The sequence below is a fragment of the Otolemur garnettii genome, unplaced genomic scaffold (genome assembly GCF_000181295.1).
Source record: "Otolemur garnettii isolate 467f Iridium unplaced genomic scaffold, OtoGar3 scaffold00028, whole genome shotgun sequence".
Classification (NCBI taxonomy): domain Eukaryota; kingdom Metazoa; phylum Chordata; class Mammalia; order Primates; family Galagidae; genus Otolemur; species Otolemur garnettii.
In genome coordinates this window covers 7007039-7033431 of record NW_003852423.1, presented here as the reverse complement: position 1 = coordinate 7033431, position 26393 = coordinate 7007039, and the positions used below count along the sequence as shown (strand labels likewise).

At 46.7% G+C, this 26393-nt stretch overlaps 1 protein-coding gene across 1 annotated transcript in view; it reads left to right on the top strand.

Moving 5' to 3' along the window:
• The first annotated feature begins 402 nt into the window (after positions 1-402).
• GSDME (gasdermin E) overlaps positions 403-26393 on the top strand; it is a 43475-nt gene continuing 17484 nt past the window's right edge. Inside the window, exons 1-4 of the mRNA XM_003788605.2 lie at positions 403-627; positions 5045-5237; positions 23069-23240; positions 25162-25282. Coding sequence (XP_003788653.1) covers positions 417-627; positions 5045-5237; positions 23069-23240; positions 25162-25282 — 697 coding nt within the window. The 5' untranslated portion in view covers positions 403-416. The remainder of the gene's footprint in view (positions 628-5044; positions 5238-23068; positions 23241-25161; positions 25283-26393) is intronic.

Below are 26393 nucleotides of genomic sequence, written 5' to 3'. Positions count from 1 at the left end.
GCCCTGCATTTCAGTGTGGAGAGGAAGACATCCCCTGAAAATAAGCCCTAGTGTGTCTTCTTGAGAAAAAATAAATATAAGACAGTGTCTTATTTTCAGGGAAATATGGTAATAAAGCTCTCCTGTCCCTCTGTATTGGACGTGTAGTATGTGCAACAGATAAACCTTTATAGTTACAAGCCACTAAGATTGTGGGGTTGTTTGATTCTCAAGTTCTCTAACCTATCCTGACTGGAACACATATGCTCTTTCAATATCTCAATCTGACTTCTTTCTCAGCTGAACTCACAACGGGAGGGTCTTGTCTCCTAGGGAGACTAGGGAGAAATAAAATAATTTTAGGGAAACTAATAATAACAACTTCTTATTTGATTTGGGGCTAACTTTATTTTTTCAGGTAATCTGGAGATTTCAAAATGTTTGCCAAAGCAACAAGGAATTTCCTTAGAGAAGTTGATGCTGGCGGCAACCTGATTGCAGTATCAAATTTGAATGACTCTGATAAATTACAACTTCTAAGTCTGGTGACCAAAAAGAAGAGATTCTGGTGCTGGCAACGACCCAAGTACCAGTTTTTATCTATTTCTCTTGGAGATGTACTCACAGAAGACCCATTTCTGAGTCCAGGTATGTTCCTGTGGGTATATTCCACAATTAGTCGCAGAAGCAAAGATGATTCTTCTTTTAAACTCAAGTTGTCTACACACCTTATGATGAATTCTTGTTTCTTTGCCTTCCTGCCTTTAAAACATATCCTTTCTTAAAATGAACAAAATTCTTCAGGCCCGACATGAAAATTTAGAGCTTAATCTTTTGAAGATAATTTTGCAGTCTATTGCCATAACACCCTGAATGCGCCCGGTCTCATCTGAAAATAAATTCCAGTTTTGGTACAAAAGTAAGACTTGCCATTTGTAAATGTTGTGGCCACTCAGAATAAGTGGGGTGACTCCCCCACCTCAAATTTGGTTTGATGTTGAGTTTGATGATGGCTTGTAGGCATCAAGTGGAAGCGAAAGTTTTGTAACTCACATAATGATGCCTTCTAGGTAGAGCAGGGCAGAGGCTCTAAAGCTGGTCCCAAAGGGGCTTGAGAGAGGGGGATAAGGAGATGGACTCAGCTTTTCTTATGATTAGTAAGTGGAGATGGGCGAGGTCCCTGCAAAAGAGCTGGGGCATATGTAGTTTGACCTTTCACTGGCACCCATGGATAGAGCACCTGGGCTGTCTTATCAGCTTGCCCTGGCGTGCAACAGAGAGAGGAGGAGGATTAGGGCTTGAAAGCCAACAACAGTCAAGCATCAAAAATGGAGTCATGTGCATTAACAGAGTATAAAAATGTGGAAAAGGATGAAGAAGATTTAAAAATCAACAAAATCCTACCATCATATTCATTCCAATTAACACTTGGACTGCAGTTTTTTATTCTCTGCATCCATTTTTATTTTTTTTTGAGACAGAGTCTTGCTCTGTCATGGGGTGAGGGTTAGTGTATAATGGTGTTGTCATAGCTCACTGCAGCCCCAAACTCTGGGCTCAAATGATCCTCCTGCCTCAGCCTCCTGAGTAGCTTGGACTTCAGGTGCCAACCACTGTGCCTGGATAATTTTTCTATTTTTGGTAATTTCTACTAAATTTCTCACCCTTGCCTAGTCTGGTCTCAAACTCCTGACCTTAAGCAATCCTCCCACCTTGGCCTCCCATTGCTAGGATTACAGGCATGAGCTATCATGCCTGGACTGCATCCAATTTTAAATAACAAAATTGGAAACATACTACGGCCAATTTATATATATTCCTTATTTATTTTTAACCATATCTAAGTTTTCCTCCAGAGACTTAAATATTTTAAATACTATTTTTAGTGAGCACATCATATTCCGTTGTGTATACCCTAATTTGGTTACCTGTTCTAATTTAGCGCTTAATAAATACAGCTACATTTTGTTTGCATTTTTGTTATTTTTTTAGCTTTGCTTTAGCATAAATTCTTAATGATAGAATCATGAGACCAGAGATTGGGAACTTTTTGACGATGTGTATACTCTTTGCTGTATTACTTTGTGGGCATGAGAATATGTGAAAATATCAACTCTTATTTGTTTGTTTGTTTGTTTGTTTGAGGTGGTGTCTCTTTCTGTCACACAGGCTAGAGTGCAGTGGCATCACAGCTCACTGAAACCTTAAACTCCTGGGCTTAAGTGCTCTTCCCACTTCAGCTTCCCGACTAGCTGGGACTACAGGTATAAGCTACCATGCCCAGCTCATTTTTCTATTTTTTGTAGAGATAGGGTCTTACTCTATTGTCTAGGCTGGTCTCAAACTCCTGGCCTCAAGTGATCCTCCTGCCTCAGGTTCCGAAAGTGGTAGGATTATAGGCATGAGCTACCACACCTGGCCATCCAGGCTTAACTATTGGACAAAATGATGTTTGAGTTCCCTTTCAGCTCTGAAGTTCTCTAATTTTATGATCGAATCTTTGTTAAAGGAGAAAAGAGATAGAGGATATAATTTGAGTTTACAAAAATATCTCCAGACTGTCTTCCAGATAAGCATTCTGTCTTCTACTAGCTTATAGGAGCAATGGTGAATGAGTTGACATTAATATTAAGGCATTCCATCCCTACCAGAATTTGTGCATTTCTGGTGGAAATTCTATTGAATGGTAAAAGAACTAAATATGAAGAGGAACAAGAGAATGGAAAATTTATAAAATAGACAAGGGACCCCAGAGTGATTGGAATTTCACTAAGCTTAGATGTTAAAATACCTCTTAATTAGTGTAAAGAGTGTGGAGACTCCCCAGATGTGCTGATCCTCTAAGGTCGGAGCTCAGCCTGGATTCCGTGTCCTGTTGGTGTTGGTGCTGTGATGAGAAGTGTCCTGAACAGGCTCAGGATTCTTTACCTTTGCCTTTTTTTTGCTACTTACAACACTGACCTGTGTGTTGTCCAGGGACCTGCAGGCAGGAGGGTGGTGGATTGGTTGCTGGCAGTCTACACTGTAGCCTGTTGGTTCCCTCATTTCTTCCCTTCCACCAGCAGCAGTTGGTGACAATCCAGAAGTGTACACAAATGACATCTCTTCTAGAGTCTGGGAATACGTAGATAAACTCTTGAGTGTCCCTACCTGCTGTGGAGTCCTGTCTGGGAGAGAGTTGCCAAGAGTGGCATTAAGCAGTATTAAGCTGACTGAGGCCAGAACTGTGTCCTGCAGATAGAATATCTATCTTTTCGCACTTTGTAAAACATAGCACTGTCCTGTTTATCAGAAAATGATGTTGCTCTGGCCTCAAGCCAGTGGATAGATTGAGCCCTGCTGTGCGCCAGGCTCTGTTTTTCATGCCTTACATATACCAGCTTACAACAAAATCCATCAGGTAGGATCCGTTAATGATCTCTAAATTGTGTATTTTTCAGGAAGATGAATTTTACCCAAGTATCCCAGTTAGTTATACTAGAATAGGGATATAACCTAAAGCTCTTAGTATCTGCTCTATCCTATTTACCAAAGCATTTCTCTAAGTGTTTTTCCACAAGATATTAACAGGAAAAGCTTTGAATTGAGGGCTTTTTCACAGCCTTCTTATTTCTGTTGGTGGTAGGGATTATTCTTCATTTTGCAAAGACAACGGATGGTGATTCATTCTCATTAACTCTGGTTAAAGACTTCTTCATTGGAATGAAAGATATAGAGGTGAGATGTAGGTGGTGGGACAGTGAGTGGATGGAAAGAAGCCTTTCTGATACTAGGTGGGTTTGAATCACTTGTGAAGTACAACCTGCACCCAGGAGAGCCTTGGCTCAGGGAAATCGAAGAGACCAAGGTTGAAGTTCCTACCAGACTTTTTCTTTTTAAAACACATTTTTGACTGACCATTTTACACAAAAGTGATCCCATGTCACAGTGACATGATTAAGAAAACTTTTATGATATCCTACATTTCCTGGTGTTTTAGAAATTGCAATAGCTAATGGGAGTACAAGCATGAGTTAACTTGTGACCTGTCAACAATGTGTTAAGATAGGGTCTCACTCTGTTGCCTGGGCTAGAGTGCCGTGGTGTCATCGTAGATCGCAGTAGCCACAAACTCTTGAGTTCAAGTGATCCTTCTCTCTCTGCTTCTCAAAGTGCTAGGATTACAGGAGTGAGTCATCATGCTTGGGCCCTATACACTCTTAATGTATCTTTGCCACAGGGTAATGATAGAGGCCATTTTTTATGGTGGTTTTGGTTGGATTAAAAATGAGAACAGTAGAAACTTGGAGCGATGACAAGGCTGGCCATCCAGAAAGATCTTCAGACCTTATCATTAGGGTTCAGATAGGAAGGGCCTGTCCTCTGACTTTATCAGAAAGTCAGAGATAAAGAGTTGTGAGATAAGGGATTGAGTGCCGGGGTAGGGATCAGATATAAAAACCTGAATGTGGGAAGGGTGTATTTGATTGGAGAGGATGGTGAGGGCCAACAACCAAGGCTCCAAGGCTGGTGGGTGGGAAGGAAAGACGCCCACGGCAGGTGCAGGTGGCTGACGGGCCAGGGGTGGAGGATGGTGGTCCTCTCACTACACACCTGGGAAGCCTTTGCCACTTAACCAAAACTGTCCCTCTTCCATCTTCACCCGGAAAAGCAGACATTTACAATGCTCTGTTTTAAATCTGTTTAATTCTAGTCCCTCTGCTGTCTTCACCCTGGAAAATCAGACATTTAAAATGTTCTGTTTCTACACAAAGACAACAGATGTTCACTGCAAAATTGTTAAACTATACAGATGTTTTTCATGCACCGTTGTCTACCTACTGGAATTAAAAAATGGGAGAGTAAAAAGGCACCAGGGGAGCCTTGGCCCTCAGGTCACAGTGTGTCCTCAGTGTGTGCACAGGTGGGCTGAGCTAATTTTCTTGCCCATCCACGTGATGTGGCTGCCCACTCTCAGTCCGAATGCCAGCCTTCTGCATCCTGGGGTCCCTTGGAAAGTTAGGTGACCTGAGACACAGCTGACTGCCTCCTCCTCAGATTCCTCTGCTTGTCTCATTCATCCCAGTGGTCGTGGAGTCAGACTTTGTGAAATATGAGGGCAAGTTCGAAAACCAGGTGAGTGGGGCCATCGAGACAGCGCTGGGCAGGGTGAAGCTGAACATCGGCGCCAGAGGCCTCAGGGAGAGCCAGTCTTCCTTTGGAACCCTGAGGAAGCAGGAGGTGGACTTGCAGCAGCTCATCGGAGACTCTGCCGAGAGGTAAGGTGTTCTGGTTGGCACATTGGTTTTGGTAGGCCTCGCATTTAAAGGGCGTTCAGCCAAACTTCTGTTAAAAGGGTGATGGATGGATGTGATCTTTGTCATCAGCAGCTTTTGTTAAATGCCTGTTGTGCAGAAACTCCTTGGGAAGCACGTTCTTAGTCTGGAATCGCTTGACTATTCTTAGCCTGTGGGGAGAGACTTGGGATGCTCTTTGAAAGGATGCTACTGCAGGCAAATATGAACTTCCTTCATCCAGGTCACTTATAAAATTCCAAGGATAAAATTGCTCTGTCCTGCATTTTTGAATATGAAATATCTGAAATAGGAAAATCCTGGCTCTTTGTCATTGGCGAGGAAAGGAAGAAAGCAAGTGAGGGGCTTCGGGGGAGGGCTGGTTTCACCCCTGATGTCTTGAAGAAACCCGACATTTATTTGTTGTTTGCCTTTCAGGTAATATATTTTACCCTCATTTAGCTCATCGTTGTCTTTTTGTTAACACTTTCCAAGTTTGTTTTTCTTTCTTTCTCGTTTTTTTACTTTCAGATTAATGCAAGGCTACAAACGATTAGGTTTCACTGTTTGCATGTGCTGGGTAAGGTCCCTGTTGTAGGGTGTCCCTCCCCCAGGAGGTGGGCCATACACCCTTACATTGTGCCCATGTGGTAGGAATAATCCTCCTTCCTCCTCCCCTCAACTTGAATTAAGTTTTTCTCTTGTGTAGGCATGTATTAGTTTGTCTACTGGCTTCGTATTAGTTTCTTTTTTTTTTGAGACAGAGTCTCACTCACCCTTGGTAGAGTACTGTGACGTCACAGCTCACAGCAACCTCAAACTCTTGGGCTTAAACGATTCTCTTGCCTCAGCCTCCCAAGTAGCTGGGACTATAGGTGACTCCCACAATGCCCGGCTATTTTTTGTTGCCGTTGCTATTATTGTTTAGTTTTCTCAGTCCGGGCTTGAACCTACCACCCTCGGTGTATGTGGCTGGCACTATAACCACTGTGCTACAGGCACCGAGCCTTCACGTTAGTATTGAGTAAGTAGGATACTTGCTTCTTCATTCTTGTGATATATTACTAAGAAGAATGTGTTTCAGGCCAGGCGTAGTGGCTCATGACTGTAATTCTAGCCACCCTGGGAGGCTGAAGTGGGTGGATTGCCTGAACTCAAGGGTTCGAGACCAGCCCGAGCAAGAGTGAGCCCCCGTCTCTAAAAAGTAGCCAAGTGTTGTGGTGGGTACCAGTAGTCCCAGTTACTTGGTAGGTGGACGCAAGAGAATCTCTTGAGCCCAGGAGTTTGCCGTGAGCTGTGACAGCACAGCTCTGCCAATGGCCACAAAGTAAGACTCTGTCTCTAAAAAAAAAAAAAAAGAAGGTGTTTCAACTCCATCCAGGTTAATACGAAAGATGTAAAGGTTCCATCTCTCTCTCTTTTTTTTTTTACTGTAAGGGAATCATTGAGGGTACAAAGAACCAGGATACATTGTTTTTGTTAGGTAAAGTCCCTCTTACAATTGTGTGCCACCCCCAAAAGATGTGTCACACACTGTAAACCCCCACCCCTGTTTCTTTTTTTTAATGTGGCTATAATTGTATTTATTAGATTAACAAAGGCAAATGTGAGTTTTCTTTTCTATGATACAACGTGTCTGTGTGTTGATTGTACCCCTCTGTTTCTTTCCTCTCTCCCCTCCCCCCTTTCTCCTCCCCCTATCATGTACTAGCATCAGTTGTCCTCGTATCAGAATTGAGTACATTGGATTCTTGCTACTCCATTCTTGTGATACTTTGTTAAGAAGTATGTGTTTCAACCTCCATCCAGGTTAATACAAAAGATATAAAGTCACCATCTTTTTTAGTGGTTGTATAGTATTCCATGGTATACATATACCACAGCTTGTTAATCCATTCCTGGGTTGGTGGGCATTTAGGTTGCTTCTACAATTTGGCAATTGTAAATTGAACTGCAATAAACAGTCTAGTGCAAATGTCCTTATGATAAAATGATTTTTTTTTCTGGGTAGATGCCTAGTAATGGGATTGCAGAATCAAATGGGAGGTCTAGTTTGAGTTATTTGAGGATTCTCCATACTTCCTTCCAAAAAGCTCATATTAGTTTGCAGTCCCATCAGTAGTATAAAAGTGTTCCCTTCTCTCCACATCCATACCAGCATTTGTAGCTTTGAGGCTCCTTCTTTGTAATGGCTGAATAGTATTCCATGGTATTTGAGGATTATTCATATTTCTTTCCAAAGGGATTGTCATAATTTTCTTTATCTTAGGTTTCTCCAGCATTTAGTAAATAACTTTACTGAGTGCACACGTGTACCGTGTGCCCTGTGCATACTGGGCATCCTAGGGAACAAAGTGCCAAATCTTGCCCTGCATGCTAGTGGAGAGACACAAAATATATAACCAAAGTGAAATGTGCAGGAGGTTGATGGGGACCCATGGCAGGGAGGGGATAGGACGGGCTGGGAATGTGATTTTAGAAAGCATGGCCAGAGAGGTGTTTGGAGACACTGGCTTTGGAGCACAGACCTGACAGAGGGGTGTGGTGGAGCACAAGGACGTCCTGGGCAAGGCCTGGTGGGCAGTGCCACTGGGGCTGGTGCTGCGAAGGCATCAGAGGGGAAGGAGGAAGGGGGAGTCTAGTCCCTTAGGACCTTGACGGCTGTTGGAAAGACTCACCCTCACACGGAATGAGGTAGGAAGGCCCTGGAGGATTCTGAGCAGGGAAGCAATGTGATCTGACTTGTTTTTTAGAAGGATTATTTTGGCTGCTGGGTGGAGAAGAGACTGGCTGGGCAGAAGGAGGGAGTCTATTTGAGAAGTTGCCACAATAATCCCATGGGAATGATACTCAGTTTGTAAAGTAACATATGTGCATTTTCCTGTGAATTTTATCACCCTTTTTTCTTGTTAAAACAGAAAATTAAAATCCAAATAATTAAGAGAGAATGCAGTTATGTTTGAGTGGCTTATCTCCTCTTTTCCGACATTTTTAGGAATATTTAATATGGAGTTAATATTAATTTCATTTAATATGGAACATTAAATATTAAAGGAGATTATATATAAATATTTCATAATTAAATGAAATTACAGAAAAATGTTAATGAATAAAAATACAATAAAACTCACAAGTTAGCATTTGATGGGTGGATTTTGTGCAGACGTGGAGGATGCCTGTGATCTTTGAAACCCATATACCCTCAGGAACATGGTAAAGTTGAAGTATCACGACTATGTATTTGCCACCTGCTGGCTTTCTCTAGGACCTTATGGCCTGGTGGAGCTCTGACTCTACCAGAAATTCCCTTTTGGCCAAAGAACCTGAAGCTCTGATGGTGCCAGGTGGAAGGGTCAGCCACCTCGTCCCCTGGCAATCATGATCATTATTTTCCCTTCTCTGCTACTTTTCTTTGCTAGAGAAGCATTTCCCTTGCTGTTATCTATCTGAAATTAAAATTTAACTGAGCACTCTACATTTTCATTTGTTCAATTGGGTGATACTTTCTCCTGGGAGGGTGAACAGTGAGGCTGGGGGAGCCCAGGCCCTCTTCTCTCCCTCTCTGTCTTCCCACAGCCATCTCAAGCATGGCCATATTTTGCAGTCTTGTTATTTCTATTTCAAGAACCACAGTTTGGCAATGCTATATAACCGCATTTTCCAAGATGGGTTTTTTAAACACTCTTCATGATTCAAGTGTAGAGACTCTTGCCAACAGAAAACATATGGAAAGGGGTCACCGAGCAGAGCTGGGAGAAACCATTCCAGAGATAAAGAAGCCAGGGCCAACAGTTACAAGTAGAGAAACGAACGAAAGGTGCGTCCATGGAGCACCTGCTTTGTGCTGGGCCTTCTCACACATCATCTCATAAACGCCACACTGCTGTTTTCCATTACACTCGAGAGCCCTAAGGCTGGGGAAGGACAAATGACCTCAGGCACAGAGTTCAATTTGGGTGTGGGAGCTAAGATTCAACGCAGGAGTTTCTGGCTCCAAAGCTCCTGTTCTGTTCTCTAAATCATGTGAACGTAGTTAGAATGGTATCCCAGAATGAAGGCAGAGGCATGAGGGACAGGCGTGATCCCAGGGAGGAACCCCGATGGGTAAATAGTGGAATACACACTCTCCTGAGCAGGCCCATGGACTAGCCAGGCTGGCTCACTGCAGGTGCCTGGACCCTGGGGTGAGGCCACCAGAGGAGACGCTTCAGGACTCCTATTAGTTGTGGGGAAGGGACAGCCCAGGAAGGGATGACACCAGAGTAAATACAAGGCCTAGAACTCAAAGAGATAGCTTATCGCGGAATCACCTCTCCCTTGTTATATCGCTAAGAGGAAAGGGTGAACTACAGGGGAGGGCAGGGAAGACTCCTCCTGAGCCTGGGACAGAAACCAGTAAAGCTGGCATTCCTATTACTTCATGCTGGAGTAATAAAGTCTTATTCTGCTTGCCTTTGGACTCCCATAGCATTGTCTCAATTGATAAGGCTCTGTAGATATATGCGTGGCCTTGGGAGTGGTGATTAGTGATGCTCAAGTGAGTACTGTATGTTCTTCAGTGCTTATTTACAGTCAGTCATTTTTATTTCAGGTCATTTAGATAAGCTGTCGTCTGTATACAAGTTATTTTAGCCCTCAAGAATTATTAGAGCATTAGCTTTATTGTCTGGGAATTGTGTGCGCATCTCACAAACAAACTTCATGTATCCTTGAAAAAAACAAGCATTTGTTGGGCCCAAAGGCATCCACAGGATTTGACCTTCCAGGCACCTGGAGCTTAGTCTTAACATCCTGTGTTATTCCCTAATAAGCTCTTTAGTTTCTGCCTTATCTTCCCGCATCAGCTGTCATTTGTACTGCCTTAAATGTAGAGGCCACACCTCACCCCGCCCCACCCCACCTCTGTCACCAATTTATTGCTTCTAATCTCCTAGGATCTGGGAATTTTATTCCTGGTCAATAACTTATATGGACTTAGTGAGTCACTTCTGCCCTTGGCCTTATTTTCACAGCTGTAGGTGAGACTGCTGGAATAGATGATTTTTATTTTTGAGACAGAGCCTCGCTCTGTCACCCCGGCCAAAGGTGTCATCATAACTCACTGCAACCTCAAACTCCTGGGTTCAAGCAGTTCACCTGCCTTGGACTCCCAGAGTGCTAGGATTAAAGGCATGAGCCACCGCACTTGGTTGGGAATAGATGATCTTTAAGGTTTTCTCCTGGCTAAAAGTCTGGAAGTACATGTCCTCCAGAGAGCATGTACCAGCTCCTTCCCCTTGAGTGCTGGGCCTCAGGTCCCAGCTACTTTCTACTTTGTTCATTCCTTAGGGATTGAGGTAGGTGTTACCATAAAGGCACATCCCGCTGTCATTCTTTGTTATATTGTGAAGTGAATTTTGGTAAAGCAGATGACATTTTTCTATGTATCCCTGGGGATGAGAAGGTGGGTTTTCATTAAGAATTTCAAATTAATTATATGAAAGTAGCATATCATTAAAGCAATGGCATGGCAATGATAAACCTTCACATTTAAAATGTTTTAAAATTACACTGAACATTTTTATTATATCAAAATACTTATAAATTCTGCAAGTTTTATATACAAGGTATTTTTTAAAGCGCTATTCTTTATTATGACCCTTATTTGTCCTCTTTAAAGGTGTTGCAGTAGTTCTCCGGAGTCCTGCTTCAATATGCTATGAACTCTTATTTTATTTAGGAGGTTTTTTTTGAAGTGAAGGATTTGAGGGCTCTAGTTTTTCTTGGAAAAAAGAAAAAAAAAACAACGAAGTTTAAGCTGGGCTTCTTTCCAACTTGATTAATCACTTTCTCTATGGCCAGGAGAGGGATTGAAAATCATCCCATCGTCTCTGTGCTTCACTCAGCACTGACATCATTATTTTTAATAAACAGAGTTTGTGTCTAACAGTTTGAAGACTGTCTACATGTCCTTGGAGAACAAGAGTTTCCCAAGTCCAGATCTGCCACTGATTCTCTTTTCCGCCGTGTTTCTCCTGCAGGGGCTGCCTGCGTGTTGTCAGAAGGCGGCGGGTGAGGGCGCCCTGAGGAATGGGAAGGGGGAGGTCGGCAATGTTGTCAGCTAGAGGTAATTTTAGGCTGATGGCAGGGGTGTAAACTTCAGGCTCATTTAAAAAAAATTGGTGTGGAAATATATAGAAGGTTTTAGGAACAACATAGAAATGTTAATACACCACCTCCCACTCACCATAACAAAGGAGTTTTTCCTTGAACCAAGGCACAGGAGCTGTCTTTTCCTGCTTTCACTGCATTTCCTTTCCAAAATGGGATTCGTGTTGTGAGAATTAATCAAGACAGTATAAATGGAGCATGGAGACCAGTGCCTGGCTGGTGGTAAGTTCTCCTTAACTGTAGCTGTGAGGGTTAAGCGTTGCTGTCATTCCTAGCCCCGCATCTAGCCTGGTTAGCCAGCCTGGGGTGAGCTGGGGCTCTGGGGAGGAACGGTGTGACTTGGCATGCTATGAGCAGGGCAGGGAGACTGAGCTTCAGAAGTGAGGTGAAGCAGTCCTCAGGTTTCCCACAGGGGGTGTTTCTGTGTTTCTGATGCTGGCCTCCTCTGTGTTGGGGACAGGCGGCTGCACAATCCCTGCTGTGAGCTTCATTGAGAGCTGATTGGCAGCAGCTGTGCTCCTCCAGGATGCGCGCTGACCCAGACCTGTACCATGCCACCCAAAAGTCTGGAACACACACAGCACAGGTTGCTCCTGGTCCTTATTTTGTTTGTAGTGAGAGATGCTTATGTGATTCTTAAGCTGTATGGAGCCCTTGAGCAACATCAGTAAGGTCTTTGTGGGCTGTGTTCTGCTCACCATATTCTTTATAGGAAGCACAGCTCTGAAGCTCGAGGCCCCTCCAAATCCACTCTTTGTAAATGATGTCTTTCCTGAGACCTCCTGGAAAGACATTTTAAAATAGCCTGATTCAGAGATGATAGACACCATCTCTATCCTATCTGAAATTTGGTCAGTTTATGGTCATTGTTTCCTAAATTCTTCTGTCTCTTGGTCTTGGTTTTAGTGATTCCCTGGGAGCTTGTCTGACCTTGTCAGACTGTCATTTCCGTCCACAGTGTCAACACGGCCCACTGGTAGTCCCCTGCCCTAGTAATACTTGTTCCTGGGAGAGGTTATCTCTTTTTATAGAAATTGCCTTGTCCTATGAGCTTTACTTTTAACATTTACTTCAGATTTTTAAATTTTTTTATTTTTTGGTAGAGACAGCCTCTCACTATGTTGCCCAGGCTGTTCTTGAACTCCTGGCCTTTAGCGACCCTCCTGCCTTGGCCTCCCTAAGTGCTGAGTTACAGGTGTGAGCCACTGTGTCTACCTTAGATCTTTTGGGAACTAGTAGGATTTAAGTTCTAATGAGATATTCAAGTACTATTTTCTTCCAAGATTGATAGACATTTTTGTACTTCATCAAATCCAAGATGTCATCCATTGTGAGATGCACCATTATTTTATGTACCACTGAGGAAGAACACTGCCAATTAAACCTTGCCACCCATCAATTTTGAAACAGCCTGATTCAGAGATAATAAAACGTGAAAAAAGAAAAGTGGATGTCTCAGAATTGCTGAGCTATGGTGTCCACAGTTGGGTTGGCTGGAATGAGCCAGGAGGTGGAATCAGGTGAGCAGACATCTATTTCCCTCGGGCTCTTCATACGGCGTCTGACACAGGGATCAGCCTGCCACTGCGCTTCTCATCTCCTCTGTCCAGACCCTCTGAGGGGCTAGTGGGTGAGACGTGGCTCTAGTTGCCTCAGCCAGGAGTCTGGATATCAGACATGGCTCCTTCCTCACCTTCCCGGCTACAGCTAGCCTCTCACAGTCGATTCTGCCTCTTAAATGTCAGTCTTACCTGTTTCCATCGCCACATCCTCACCTCCCCCAGTCATCTCTTACCTGCCTCAGCCCAGCCCCTTCCAGCTGATTCTCCACTGCACAGCCTGTGGTCCCATTTGGCCCACGCCTTTCTGTGCTCTCCCGTTCCCTCTCCAGGCCTGAACATGCCTTGATTCCTGGGATTAGCATTCCATATCCTTTCTCACCTCCACGCCTGGTCTACAGGCTCCTCCTGGCCCACAGACCCTGCTACGTCCGGCCAGTCCTTAATTATTCTTCATGTCTCAGAGTAAACCCCACTTCCTTCAGGAGCCATGTCACCCCACGCTGCCCCACTTGGGATACTAACCAGGCCGTAGGGCAAAGTATGTTGTAAAACTGCCTGAGTCTGTGTCTGGGTCCCTCTTGGAATGAACCTCTCACCGTGGGGCTAGCACTGTGCCTACCGCAGACTGAGTGCTGTTTGGTTAAAGGGATAATTGGTTTATCTTCATTTTACAAATGAGGATCCTGAAATGGCAGAAATTAGTTTGCCTAAACTCAGGATCGAAGTCCGGATCCGCAAAACATGACAATTTTTCCAGTCCAACTTCTATGCTCAGAGCTCGGAAAGAGAAAAACTTTCAAGGGCTCCTGCCTGAATCCACCTGTCTGCATCAGCTCATTCAGTGTCTCATCTTTCAGCCTTGCTGCGTCTCTCCCACCTGTTACGGTTCATTAACTACACATCTAGAAGGCTGAGTGGCTGTACCTGCTCAGCCCTTCCCCCCTTTTTCTCTTCTGGGGTGTCATCTGTGAGTAGATGAGGTGTTAGGGACAATAATATGGGTGGAGATAGAGCAGATACAGTGTGGAGGTGGCCTGGTCACTCTGGTAATAATGTGCAGTTAGCGTTATGCCCCACTTTTGATATTTCCAGTAATTTTCAATCCTGAAGTCTTCTTTGTCACAGCCAAGAGAGAGGCTGTGACGAGGGCTTTTCTCTCTATTTGGAAGCAGAGGCCCTAGGGCACCGTACACGGTAGTTGAAGTTTCTAGAGATTTCCAGCTCCCCCACCTCGCTGAGCATCTCTGGTGTGGGGGAGGTTCTGTTGCCCCTCTGACACTTGATTAAGCAGGAACATCTGCTCTTCTTGTGATAAACAACCTCCTCTAGTCTACAAGGTGGCAAAGCAACCCCCCAAGCTTGGGATTAGAGTTTGGTTTTGGTAACTGCCCCTAAAATCCTGGGAGACAGACGCCACTGCTTCTTTCATCCACCACGGGGACTGCTGGTGGCACTGAGGACCCAGGAGTGGCTGCTTCGGTTTCTAAGGGAATCCTCTGCTTCACTCTGGGAAGCTCCCACGGGATTGAGCAGAAAGGCTGCTTGTTCATTGACAGTCAAGCACATATTAGTTCCTTCTGTATGCAGAGCCCTGGAGGAGGAGGGAGACAGAGCCTCGGGACATTGCTGAGCCGTGTGCCTTTGGGTCCTTGGCTATGAGTTCTCTGTTCTTATTGCCTTCCTGTGAAATAGGGTGACAGTAACTTCATGTACCAGTTATGTGTCCTGTTGCAAAGAACATTTGTTATTACCTTGTATAAGAAAACAGCTGAAAGCACGGTGAGTTTCAGTTAAGCAAATGAACTAATGTTCAGCGGCTCCGTGGACGCCCCCGGCAGCCTCTACCTGTTGCTTGCCCTGGCAGTTCAGATTCTCTCCAGACTTATGTGGAGGCTGCATTGCAGACAAGGTCCACAGACAGAAAAGCATTTTCTTTGTGCCTTTTCTTTTGAGACAGAGTCTCACTCTGTCGCCCTGGTAGAGTACTATGGTGTCATAGCTCACAGTAACCGTAAACTCCTGGGCTTGAGCTGATCCTCTTGTCTTAGCTTCCCAAGTAGCTGGGACTACAGGCGCCGGCCACAATGCCTGGCTAGTTTTTTCCGTTTTAATAGAGACAGGGCTCAATTTTCTTAGCCATGAGCCACTGTGCTCGGCCTTCATTAAGAGATTTTTCCTCAAGTTTCAATGGCCAGAATTGGACCCCCCAATACCCAGTAAGAGCCCTGGGGTGGCCAAGATTGTCCGAGAGACAAAACAAGACTTGCTGGCAAGGCACCCTCTCCCCCTGGCCCCAGCTCTTTAACCAAATTGGGGACAGCAGTGAGAAGAGCCCCTGTTCCCAGTGTGGAGGGCGTCAGACCCTTCGGGTGCAGGTGTGCAGGGCAGTGCTGGTGGCAGCAGCACAGATGTGGCCTGAGAGCTGCTGTCTCCCCTTTCTCAGAAGAAGCTTATCAGGTGAATAGAGAGGTCCATTGGAGGGAAGTGAAAGAAGCAGTGGCGTCTCTCTCCCAGGATTTTAGGGGCAGTTATCAAAATTAAACTCTAATCCCAGGCTTGGGGGATTGCTTTGCCACCTTGAAGCCTGGAGGAGGTTGTTTATCACAAGAGGAGCAGACTTTCTTGCTTAATCAGGTATTAGAGGGCAAGGCCTCAAGTTTGCAGGAGCCTCTGTGGACCTGATTCTGCTCTGTAGCTGGTCTGCGAACACACATGTGCTTCTCTTTGGACTGCAGCTGTAGCTGACATATCAAAACTCCTGGGGAGAACTACCTGAATTACTAAAATCTGATCGTCAATATATGTTTCTGTTTCTTTGGGTTACTTAAGAATATTAAGAAGGCTGGGCATGGAGGCTCATGCCTGTAATCCCAGCATTCTGGGAGGCCGAGGTGGTTAGATAGCTTGAGCTCATGAGTTCGAGACCAGCCTGAGCAAAAGCAAGACACTGTCTCTACTAAAAATAGAAAAACTGAGGCAAGAAGATCGCATGAGACCAAGAGTTGGAGGTTGCTGTGAGCTATAATGCCATGGCACTCTACCCAGAGCCACAGCTTGAGACTCTGTCTAAAAGAAAAAAAGAATACTAAGTAATTCTTGCTTAGTATTCTTACAGTGGTGGGCTGGCCACCTTCTTATGGCTCCTTTTAATGTCCCCATCTCTGTTCCCAGGGAGATACTGAGATGAGCTCTGGCAGCGCTGCACTGTTTCTTATCCCTGGCTTTTAGAACTGTGGTAGAGAAAAAGCTGGCCTGGCAGTCAGAGGGTACAGGTCCTGATTTCCTCTCTGCCACAGACTGATGTGCGGGGGGGTGGGGAGAGGGTTCAGGTGCATCTGGAATCTCTCAGGGTGTTCTTCATCAATGAGCAGAGACGTTGGATTAAATCCGCCTGATCCGGGCCAGCCCCTCCGTGCCCAGGCAGACATCACCAGTTAATCACAGCTTTCTTGCTGTTTCCTGCCCTCGGCCCAGACTCAGTCTTAGAATCCTTTCCCATCAGCTAGGCTGCAGTCGCTGACAGGTTGAGCAGAGGTGGTCCTCGAGGTGAAGCTCAGAGTGGAGAAGCCCCTGGTCTTTTCTAGTGTTTTAGAAAAGAGCAGACGCAACAGTAGCTCCTGCTCTGTCATGGCATCCTTTAGTTTTTGGAAAGCCTTATTGGACATGCACTGGAAACTTTCCCTTAGGGATGTGTCATTATCAAGGGTGGTTACATAAGAGGATCGTGCTGACAGTGGCTGCCTGGTCTTGTTCCCTGAGGAGCTGGCGCCTGGCCCGGGGCGGGGCCCGCACGGGAGTCAGTGTGTGTAGATGAATGGAGAGGAGCCCAGCTGAGGGGTGGGCATGAGAACTCACCTCCCTGCCCCTGCTGCCCTTATGCTTTAGAAAACAAAGCTGCCCCTTCCTTTTGGATGCCGTCAGAGTTTTCAAAGTCTTGTCTGAATTTCTTTTCTGTGAGTTTGCAGTTTGGGTTTTGAAAGCCTTAGAAGCAGAGAAAATGGAAACTAATGCTTTAGCCTGGAAGAAGAGGCAACTTCATTAGGGCCGGGCCTGGGGAGTTGATGGATGTTTTAGGAAGCCAGAACCCCCCTCCCTGCTGAGCTGTTCTGGCCCACGGCCTGGTCCTTGCAGTCCTGCCACACTCTCCTCCCTCCAGCATGCCTGCCGCTCCCAGCAGCTCCTGCCTGGTCCTTCTTCTAGCAACTCCTATCCTGAGTCCACGTAGCTGTTCTCTGAATTGCTCTCAGCGTCCACTCCCTGGCTGAGGGCTCCCCTCATGGAGCGTCCTAGAGATTGTGGCCATATCTCTGACCAGCCTGAGAGGGATCCTGACTTGGCTTCCCTGCAAATACAGTGGAAGGAAAGAGACATTGACAGAGCACCTGCTGCACTCTGGATGGTGCTCAGGCCGCTTTATGTGAGACCTTGTTAACTGTAATCCTCATGGCAAGGTCTCATTTTGCAGATGTGGAAACTGAGCCTCAGGGACTGGAGGTAGTGACGCACCTAGTGGGAGATCAATCTGGGAGCCAGCTCTTGGTGCTGTGTTTCAGATCTGCCAGGGGCAGAAGGACCAGCTCACAGAAGGGGGGTGGTCAGCAGGCCGGGGAGGGAGGGAAGGGCCTCTTCTCCATGTGGGGTGCACCCACCTTCATTTATCTCCAGACCTGCTCCTTTGCATCTGGCCCTTTACACTTCCTGATGCAGTGGCCTCTTTTTCCTGCTTTCATACTGCTGTCCCCCAGGAGGAGAGCGGCACCTCTGCTGTGGGCGGCTGCCCTTAGAAACGTGTATGTATGGCCATGCACAGTGGCTCACACCTATAATCCTAGCACTCTGGGAGGCTGAGGCAAGTGGATTGCTTGAGCTCAGGAGTTTAAGACCAGCCTGAGCAAGAGTAAGAGACCCCTGTCTCTATTAAAAGTAGAAAAAACTAGCTGGGCATAGTGGCAGGCACCTGTAGTCTCAGCTACTGGGGCGGCTGAGGTAAGAGGACTCTGTCTCCAAAAAAAAAAAAAAAAAAGGAAAAAAGGACATATGGAGAGGATAAAGAACCCTGGGTTGCTTGTTTTCTACTGAGGAGCTTCTGCTCTATTTCTCCAGCATGTTTGAATTGAGTGCTGGCTAGGCTGGGGGAGAGGGGCTCATTTCAACCCTGCTCTTCAGGCCACGTGTGATCATAGGGCAGTGATTTTCAGCCAGAGTCCCATGAGAGGATCTTAGGTGTGTTGTGAAAATTTTTAAAGATCGTTCATTAAATTATTTTTGAAAGAACTTCAAAGTATAATAAGCATTGTTTTTTACTCTTTTTTTTTTAATCAATATGATTTATGTGTGCTGTGGAAGTTTAACTCTAGGTTCAAGTGTGCTGTGAGATTAAAAAAAAAGGTTGAAAACTCTGGCCTAGGGCGAGGCACCAGTAAAATGAGCAAGGTACCCTGTCCTCCATGAGCTTACGGTCTGTGTGGAAGGCTATTTTAAAACATTTTTTGAATAAGTAATCAATTCACATGGTTTCAATGTCAAAGGGTCAAAAGAGAAAAGGTGAAAGATACCTCCCATCCACCTAGTTCAAGAAAGATGCAAGCACCCCAAGATGCAACCACTGTGGGCAGTTTCCTGTGTCTCTCCGTAAAGCCCTTCTGCCCTTGTCTTGCAGTGGTTCTCACCAGGCCAGGGAGAGAGGAAGCCAGGCAGGACAGCTGGGGGAAGGGCTGTCTGAAGCCATAGGCTGCTGCCATCAGGAGCTGGAGATGGGCTCAGGAAGCACAGGTGGTGTGGACATGCCAGAGAGATGTCCAGAGGATTTGGAGATAACCTCCTTTCTAGCCTCCAGCTACTGGACCAGTAGAAATGGACATGGCAATACGGAGTTAATGGAGATGAAGGTCAAATTCCTAGTATAGCCAAGGGTGCCCCCACCCAGGGAGACAGCAGCTGTGGGCTTTTGTGAAAGACCAACATGGGTTTCTTAGATGTGTGATTTTGGTAACTGCTGTCAGCCTTTTTGAATCTCTTTTTCCTCATTCTGAAGCCCCTAATCCAGGGCTTTAAATGTTTTTGATTCTTGAACCCCATTAGCCATCTAAAGAACCCATGGACCTCCGTAAATGTACACAGTGAAATACGTAAGATTATGAAGTAAACAAATTACAGTGAAATATAGCTGGTTTCTCCACTTAATGGGCCCAGAGTTTCATGGTGATTCTAACTCTGAGGAGGGCCAGAGCCAGGGTCCGGCTCCCTTGAGCTGCACTTGGGACACTGTTTCCAAAGAGCCACCTCCCCTGGCCTGGTGGAAGTGACTGGCCGAGGTAGGAAGAATTCCCTCTGGAGATGGCTTTGCAAAGAGTCAAATTCACAATCTCTTTTCCCTGATGAGTGTGGTTCTGCCCTTCCCCATGGGGTCTCTCCTAATTGAAGATGACTAGACATGTCCAGCATTTGGTTTCCAAAAGGTGGCAGCACTGCCCTGGAAAACGGAATCTCAGCTCTGGTTGGAAGTGTCTTGTCCTCTTTACAGCCAGTGAGATTGCTGCCGGGTGGCTGCTGTCTGTCGGTCCCCACAGCCCTGGATTTCCTAACTGACCTGCATGACTCCTGGCTGTGTGACTCTCTCCTCCCCGGTCACCTGAATCTTAGCCTCAAACACAGGCTCTGTCCCTGGTGAGTTCTGTTCCCATCCCCAAGGTGGGGCTGCCCTGCAGAAGCCCCCTGTGAACTCTGATGCTTCACAGAAGCTGGGCTGGCCCAGCAAACACCCCAGGTCAGTCCCGTCCGCAGACGCACAGATTGTTCCCTGCTCTTTTGGTGTTTTTTTAAGGTGAGGTGAGTTCTGGAGGGTGGTGGGCATTCTTAAGCAACAGAATCTCGGATGGTCTAGGCTAAGCTTTTGATTTTCAGATAATTTCACATTGACTGAGAGCAGTGTCACGTGTTTTGCTGGAGTTTGTTGAAGGCATGTGAGTGTGCAGTGATTCCAATCTGACGGAGTTACACGAGACTCGTAAAGGTGGCCTTCAGGGTCCCTCCCCCGTCAGCTATAGGGTTGTCACCAGGCAGCGCTGCCTGCTGTGTACCCCAGTGGAGATGGGCCAACACCTTAACTGTAATTGGGTGTATAGATTTTCAAGAATCTGATACCAGACAGAATTTTGTTCAACAGAAAGATGAGAACGTTAGAAAGGGAACCCTGAATGTACATTCTGAGTGGTGGATGTAGTGGCTTTTATTTGTTTGTTTATTTATTGAGACAGAGTCTCACTCTGTTGTCCTGGGGTTCAGTGCTGAGGCATCACAGATCACAGCAACCTCAAACTCTTAGACTCAAGCAATCCTCTTGCCTCGGCTTCCCTAGTAGCTGAGACTTCAGGTACCTACCACAGCCCCTGGCTAGTTTTTCTATTTTTAGTAGAGATAGGGTCTCACTCTTATATTCCTGAGCTCAAGCAATCCACCTGCTTTGTCCTCCCAAAGTGCTAGGATTTCAGGCATGAGCCACTGCGCCCACTGGCTTTTACCTTTAAATTTTCTCCTCGTAGGACCAGACACAATCTCTTTGAAAGATTCATGTCTGTGTATCATTCTTTAAACCAAACTGCTAGTCCACCATCTTTCTTTTTCTTTTCTTTCACACGTGAATATTCACATGTGTGTTTACATGTTCATTACAGCATATACAAAGAGGAAAAACCCCTCAAGTTTTATTTATCCATTTATTCCAATAATACGCACAGTTCCTTTTCTGCGCACTAGGTGCTGACCTTGGCCCTGGGATATGCAGTAAATGAGATGGCACAGTCCCTGCCTCTATGAAATTTGTATTGTAGATGGAGGAGGCAGGCAGTGAAAGAAAAATGTATGGAGATATACTCTCCTAAGAAGTGGCCTTGGAATATGACTGTGTGATGGGCGAGTGGGGAAAACACCTTCCTAGGAGGTGACTGAGGCATCAGTGAGATGTGGTCGTGGTCGTGGTGTTGAGGCGCTGGGATGGGCATGTACTTGGTGTGTTTAAGGCACAGAGAAAAGGCTGGAAGGTGAGGTCACCAGGGAATGGGGGCCAGATCGCGTAGGCCGTTTTGGGTCAGTAAATGACATGGGTGTAGCCCTTGAAGGCTTTTAAGAAAGGACTGATGTGAAAGAGGACCTCCGACCTAATTAAACAGCTCATAATTCCCATGAAGTGCACATTTTGGGGCTTTTTTGGTGGGTTTTTTAGGGGAGCACGTGAGAGTGGCTGGTGCCAGCTAGGGTTGCCGTGGCATTTAACTCTGTGCTGGGCACACGACAGCTGCTCACTGCCCTCTCATCGAAACCCCAACACAGCCCCATGAAAAGGGCATTGTCACCTTGAGTTCTACTGATGAGAAAACCCAGGTGCAGAGGGAAAGTCCTTCACTTGAGGTCACCCAGGAGGCAGGGCAGAGCTGGGATTTGAACCCCAGCTGAGCAGGCTCCAAGTTCTGTTTTATATTCCTTCTTGAAATGAGAGTCCAAGTTCTTATCAATATGTTTTATTACATGTGAAACATTTTTATAATTTGCATTTCCTTGACAAGTTCTAAAACTGAATCATTTTTCATATTTTCCTTTTTTTACTATAGTAAAATATATATAGCATTCGCTATCTTAACAGTTTTTAAGTATATCATTCAGTGACACTAAGTACATTCGCACTGTGGTGCAGCTGTCACTACTCTCCATTCTTAGAATTTCTTCATGACCCCAAATGAGAACTCGGAGGCCATCTAGCGCTTGCTCCTCCCCTCGGCTCCCTCCCATCCCTGGTAACCTGCAGTCTACTTGCTGCCACTGAAATCTGCCTGTTCCACATACTTACATAAGTGGAGTCATACACAGTAAGCTGACTACCCAAGGGACTGGGACAAACAGGTCAACATATAGAGGTGTCAACATAAGGAACATTCATTGAGTACATGTGGTGGTTGTGGGTCCTGTCTGTGAAAAGGAGGTCAACTTGGGGCGGTCAGTATAGGGAGGTGGTCAGCTATGGAGGTTCTCCTATATTTGGCCTGGCTTATATCGTGTAATGTTGTGAAGGCTCATCCATGTCATAGCGTGCATCATAATCCTTCCTTCCCAGGGAATGTAATATCTCATCATATGAAAATACATGTACCATATTTGGTTTCTCCACTCATCCGCTGATGGGCATGTGAGTTGTTTCCACCCTGGGTAGGTTATCCCACTGAAATGACAGGAGCTTTGTCAGCTCCTTACTCCAGTGCCAGAGCTATTTCTGACGTACAGAGAATCTGAGTCTGCTGCCTAAGAGGGAGGACCAGCACTGTGTATGGTCGTGGGGGGCGAGCTGAGCTTTTCAAGGTAACTGTCCTTAGGTTGCTTTAGAAGACCAGGAGGGGCACTAATTCTTCTTGTGCTGATGCCAACTCTAATTTGGCCCTTTTCTTGTTCTTTTCATGGAATCCTAGTATTGAATGAGATCTCCAGAGAGGACATTTCATTCACTGTTTGCTTCTTTATTTCCTGTAGATAGAAATTTAGTCTGTTGTTGAAATTCACCCTGCTCAGGCCGTGCCTCCCTGGTCTCAGTTTCTCTGTATATAAAGGGATGTAAATTCCCTTCTCAGAGATTGAAGGTTAAGAAGTTGCATTTTAGTTCATATTTAATTTCCTCCCTGCTACTTGCACTTTAAGCCTTCCCTCTCCCCTCTGCGTGAAGTATGTGGCCACTGCCCCCCCATAGTGACCTTATATTCCCTGCCCATAGCTGTGGTGTCTGAAATGAATTGCCAGGGTCTAAGGGAGATGGCGTGCAGTCCCCATCTGCACTGGTTGGTTTTCTTTTCTTCTTCCTTGACAACCCACGCTGCTGTTTCACTGAGAGCCCCCTTCCCTCTGCCTGTCCCCCGGAGGCTGGCCGCTCTGATGGAGAGGGCCTTGAGAGAGTGTGGTTTACTCCTTTCCAGGTGACCCACCCCTTCTTTCATCGCCAGGAAGTTAGCTAAACTGTTGTCGCCTGTTTGCTCCCCAGCCTCTGCCTGCGCTAGAGAAGAAAATTTGCTCCGCATCACTGTCCCCTGAGGCATAGCGCCACTCATGGATGTTTTTCCCTTTCAGAACAATCAATCTGAAAAGCCCCATTCTGCAGCAGGTGCTGGAGAGGAGGGGTGAGGTCCTGTGCGTCCTGACACAGAAGATCGTGACGACGCAGAAGTGTGTCATCTCTGAGCACGTGCAGATCGAGGAGAAGTGTGGCGGCATGGTGGGGATCCGCACTAAGACTGTGAAGGTGCAGGTCCAGGGGCGCTGGGCCCATGGCAGCCCCTCTGGTCCAACCATGGTGACCTGATCACCCCACACAGAGGGGGTGTCTCCATTCGTCAGGAGTCTTTCTGTAGTGGGTTAACAGAAATCCAACTCAGACTGGCTGCAGTGAGCAGGAATTTTTTGGCTTGTGTAGCTGAAACGTGGGGGAATTGAGCTTCAGTCACTGGATCTGGAACTTGAGGATGCTGTGAGCTGCCATCCCTGGTTGGCTCTCTCCCAGATGGGTGCTTTCCTTGTGGTGCCCACATCTCTGGGCTTTCACCCGATTTGTTGCAACCCCAGGGGCCAGAGTGCCTCAGGCCTGGGTCTCACCACACCACTCTGTGTCGCTCCATTCCTAAAGCAGAGCAGGGTGGTAGGGTACTCCATGGCCAGGCAGGCCTATGCTGGGTCCCTGCCTTTGTTATGGAGATGCTGCCCAAAGAAAAGTGGATAAATGTGCACCAGCCAGCTAAATACAAGAGAGAGTGCAAAGCCCCTCAGAGCCAGGGCTCTCAAAATGATTCCCCTGGGGTTGGCTGCCTCAAGCCCTCTGTGGTTGTGTTAGGGCAAAGATCTAGCTCTGTGAACAGAAGTTGATTCTTTTTTTTTTTTTTTTTTTGAGACAGAGCCTCAAGCTGTCCCCCTGGGTAGAGTGCCGTGGCATCACAGCTCATAGTAACCTCCAACTGCTGGGCTTAAGTGAGTCTCCTGCCTCTGCCTCCCAAGTAGCTGGGACCACAGGCACCCGCCACAATGCCTGGCTATTTTTTGGTTGCACCTGTCATTGTTGTTTGGCGGCCCGGGCTGGATTCGAACCTGCCAGCTCAGGTATATGTGGCTGGCGCCTTAGCCGCTTGAGTCACAGGCACCTAGTCCAGGAGTAGATTCTTTAGGTTATGTTTCAGATAGTCTTACCAAGCTGACCCCGAGCCAGAACTAAACTTTAGCAGAATAAGCTGTTGTCATCCCAAAATGTTTTCCCTCCAACTTGCCGTGATGGCTGATGTTTTCTTGGAGATTTACTTTTGGGGGGTAACTCCTAGATTTTTCTGGAGGACCCAGGTAGAGTTATATTTGGAAGGAGGTCTAAGGTCTGGAGCTGGCACCCTCACTGAAGTGGGCAGGGTGGGTGGCAGTGGTGAGGGAAGTGCCCCATGGGAGGTGGCTTACTTATGCTGGCCCTGCCAACACTTCTGCCAGGTCACCACCCACTGAAGCCCTGGGGTCTCTGGGAGTTAGGAGGCTGACTGCCATTTCCTGACACAAAGTAACACACTCAGACCAGGATCAAGTTCCTAAAAAATGTCTCTAATCTCTAGCAGTTTGGCCAAGGGAAAGGGTCTCATCTTCTCTCCAGGGCATTATGGGTAGGGGTCATATCTGTAAGCACATTTGAAGGAGAGAGCGCTGGGTCTGGTCCCTGGAGTGCCTGCTTCTCCACCACCAGCCTCTCCTCCCCTCCCTCTTTCTTCCTGGTCTTACGTGTCAGCATAGCACTGTGCAGGAGTCTGGAGTGACGTGTGTGTGTGGGGGTGGGTATCAGCCAGGGTCTCTCCATCATGATTTGTTACGTTAGGATTTTTAGTAGGGTTTCAAAGTTGTTTCCATATGAAGGGAAGTAGGGAGTGATCTCACTGACCACGTTGCACTGCAGACTGTACATCACCCCGCCCCATGCTCTGGAGTCTTGTTCTGGTATCCCCAAGTTAGCCATTCACCTGGGAGTGTGTGTGCTGCATGTTCGCAGGAGGCTTGGCTCTGTCCCTGTCCTTTACAACTTGGGTCCAGGGGCACTTTCTCAGCCTCTCTTGCCTCTAAGGCACAAGGCTGGACTTCTGGGAGGGAAAGAGAAGCCAGAGAGACCCTGAGTGCATCAAGGCGGTGTGTGCTTTCCCCTGCAGGTGTCAGCCACAGAGGATGGCAACGTCGTCAAGGACACCAACGTGGTGTTGGAGATCCCGGCTGCCACCACCATTGCCTATGGCGTCATCGAGTTATATGTGAAACTGAATGGCCAGTTCGGTGAGTGCCATCTTCTGAGAGTGCCGAGGGATCCCCCATATTCCCCGGAAGTGCAGTTTTATAGAGGATCCCCGATGGCTTTGGGGTCTGTGACAAAGGCCAGAATTGCCAGGACAGTGGGCTGCCCTGGGGAGGCTTTGGTGAGGGATGCCTGGGGGCAGCATCAGCCTCTCCCCCAGACTCAGTGTGGGGTGCAGCAGAGGGATGAGGACACACCTTTGTAGGCAGACAGCTGGGCAGCAGCCCCACAGCCTGTGATACTCAAGCAAGTCGGCGAGTCTTGCTGATCTCAGCTTCCCTGTGTCGGGAGCAAGGGAAGGGCTGTGGTGAGGATTAAATGGGATGAGGCCTGTGGAGTGCCCAGCATGGCACAGCAGTCCTTTACGAGCTATTCCTCCTGAGCAGTTAATAATATTATCATCATTATCATCATCCCACCTTCCCTCCCCTGACGCGAAGCCAAAAATGCTGAACTCGACCTTTCTCTGTTTAGCAAAGGGTGTAAAAGGGCAGAGATCCAGGTGGTTCATTGTCATGGTCTGAAGAGATAAGGGCTCTACTTGGGCTAGTGTCTGCTCACCTTCGATGCTTACAGCCCCTTCCCTCATGTTCCCAGAGAGAAGAAGGGGTGTTGAGTCCAGAAAGCTGGGTGACTGCTTCTTGGGGACATGCATGGGAAATGTAACAGAATAAGTTATTGCTAACCTAATAGTGGTGTTACGGTCACAAAAAGGAGTCATCTTGTAGAGATCCATATGGAAACATCGACTTGAAATGGGAAGATGCCTGTGGTTTGTTTCAGGAAGAACATGAGTGGTTGAGGACAATTGCTGTAGGCTCAGGGTGGGGGCAGAGGTGGAGAGCAGTGGCCCAGAATGACAGCGGCTGAAGGCAGGCAGTGGGATGTGAAGGTTCATTATATTACTTTCTCTGTTCTTGTGCAGTTTGACATTGCCTATGACAAAGTTCTCTAAAGTGTGCCATGCCAGACCACACGCCTGTCTTCTGCTGTCTCTTGCTCTTCCCCCACTTGGTAAAGAGGAGGAGGTCTTCCCCAGACAGCTCCCCCCACTTGGTCAAGAGGAGGAGGTCTTCCCCAGACAGCTCCCCC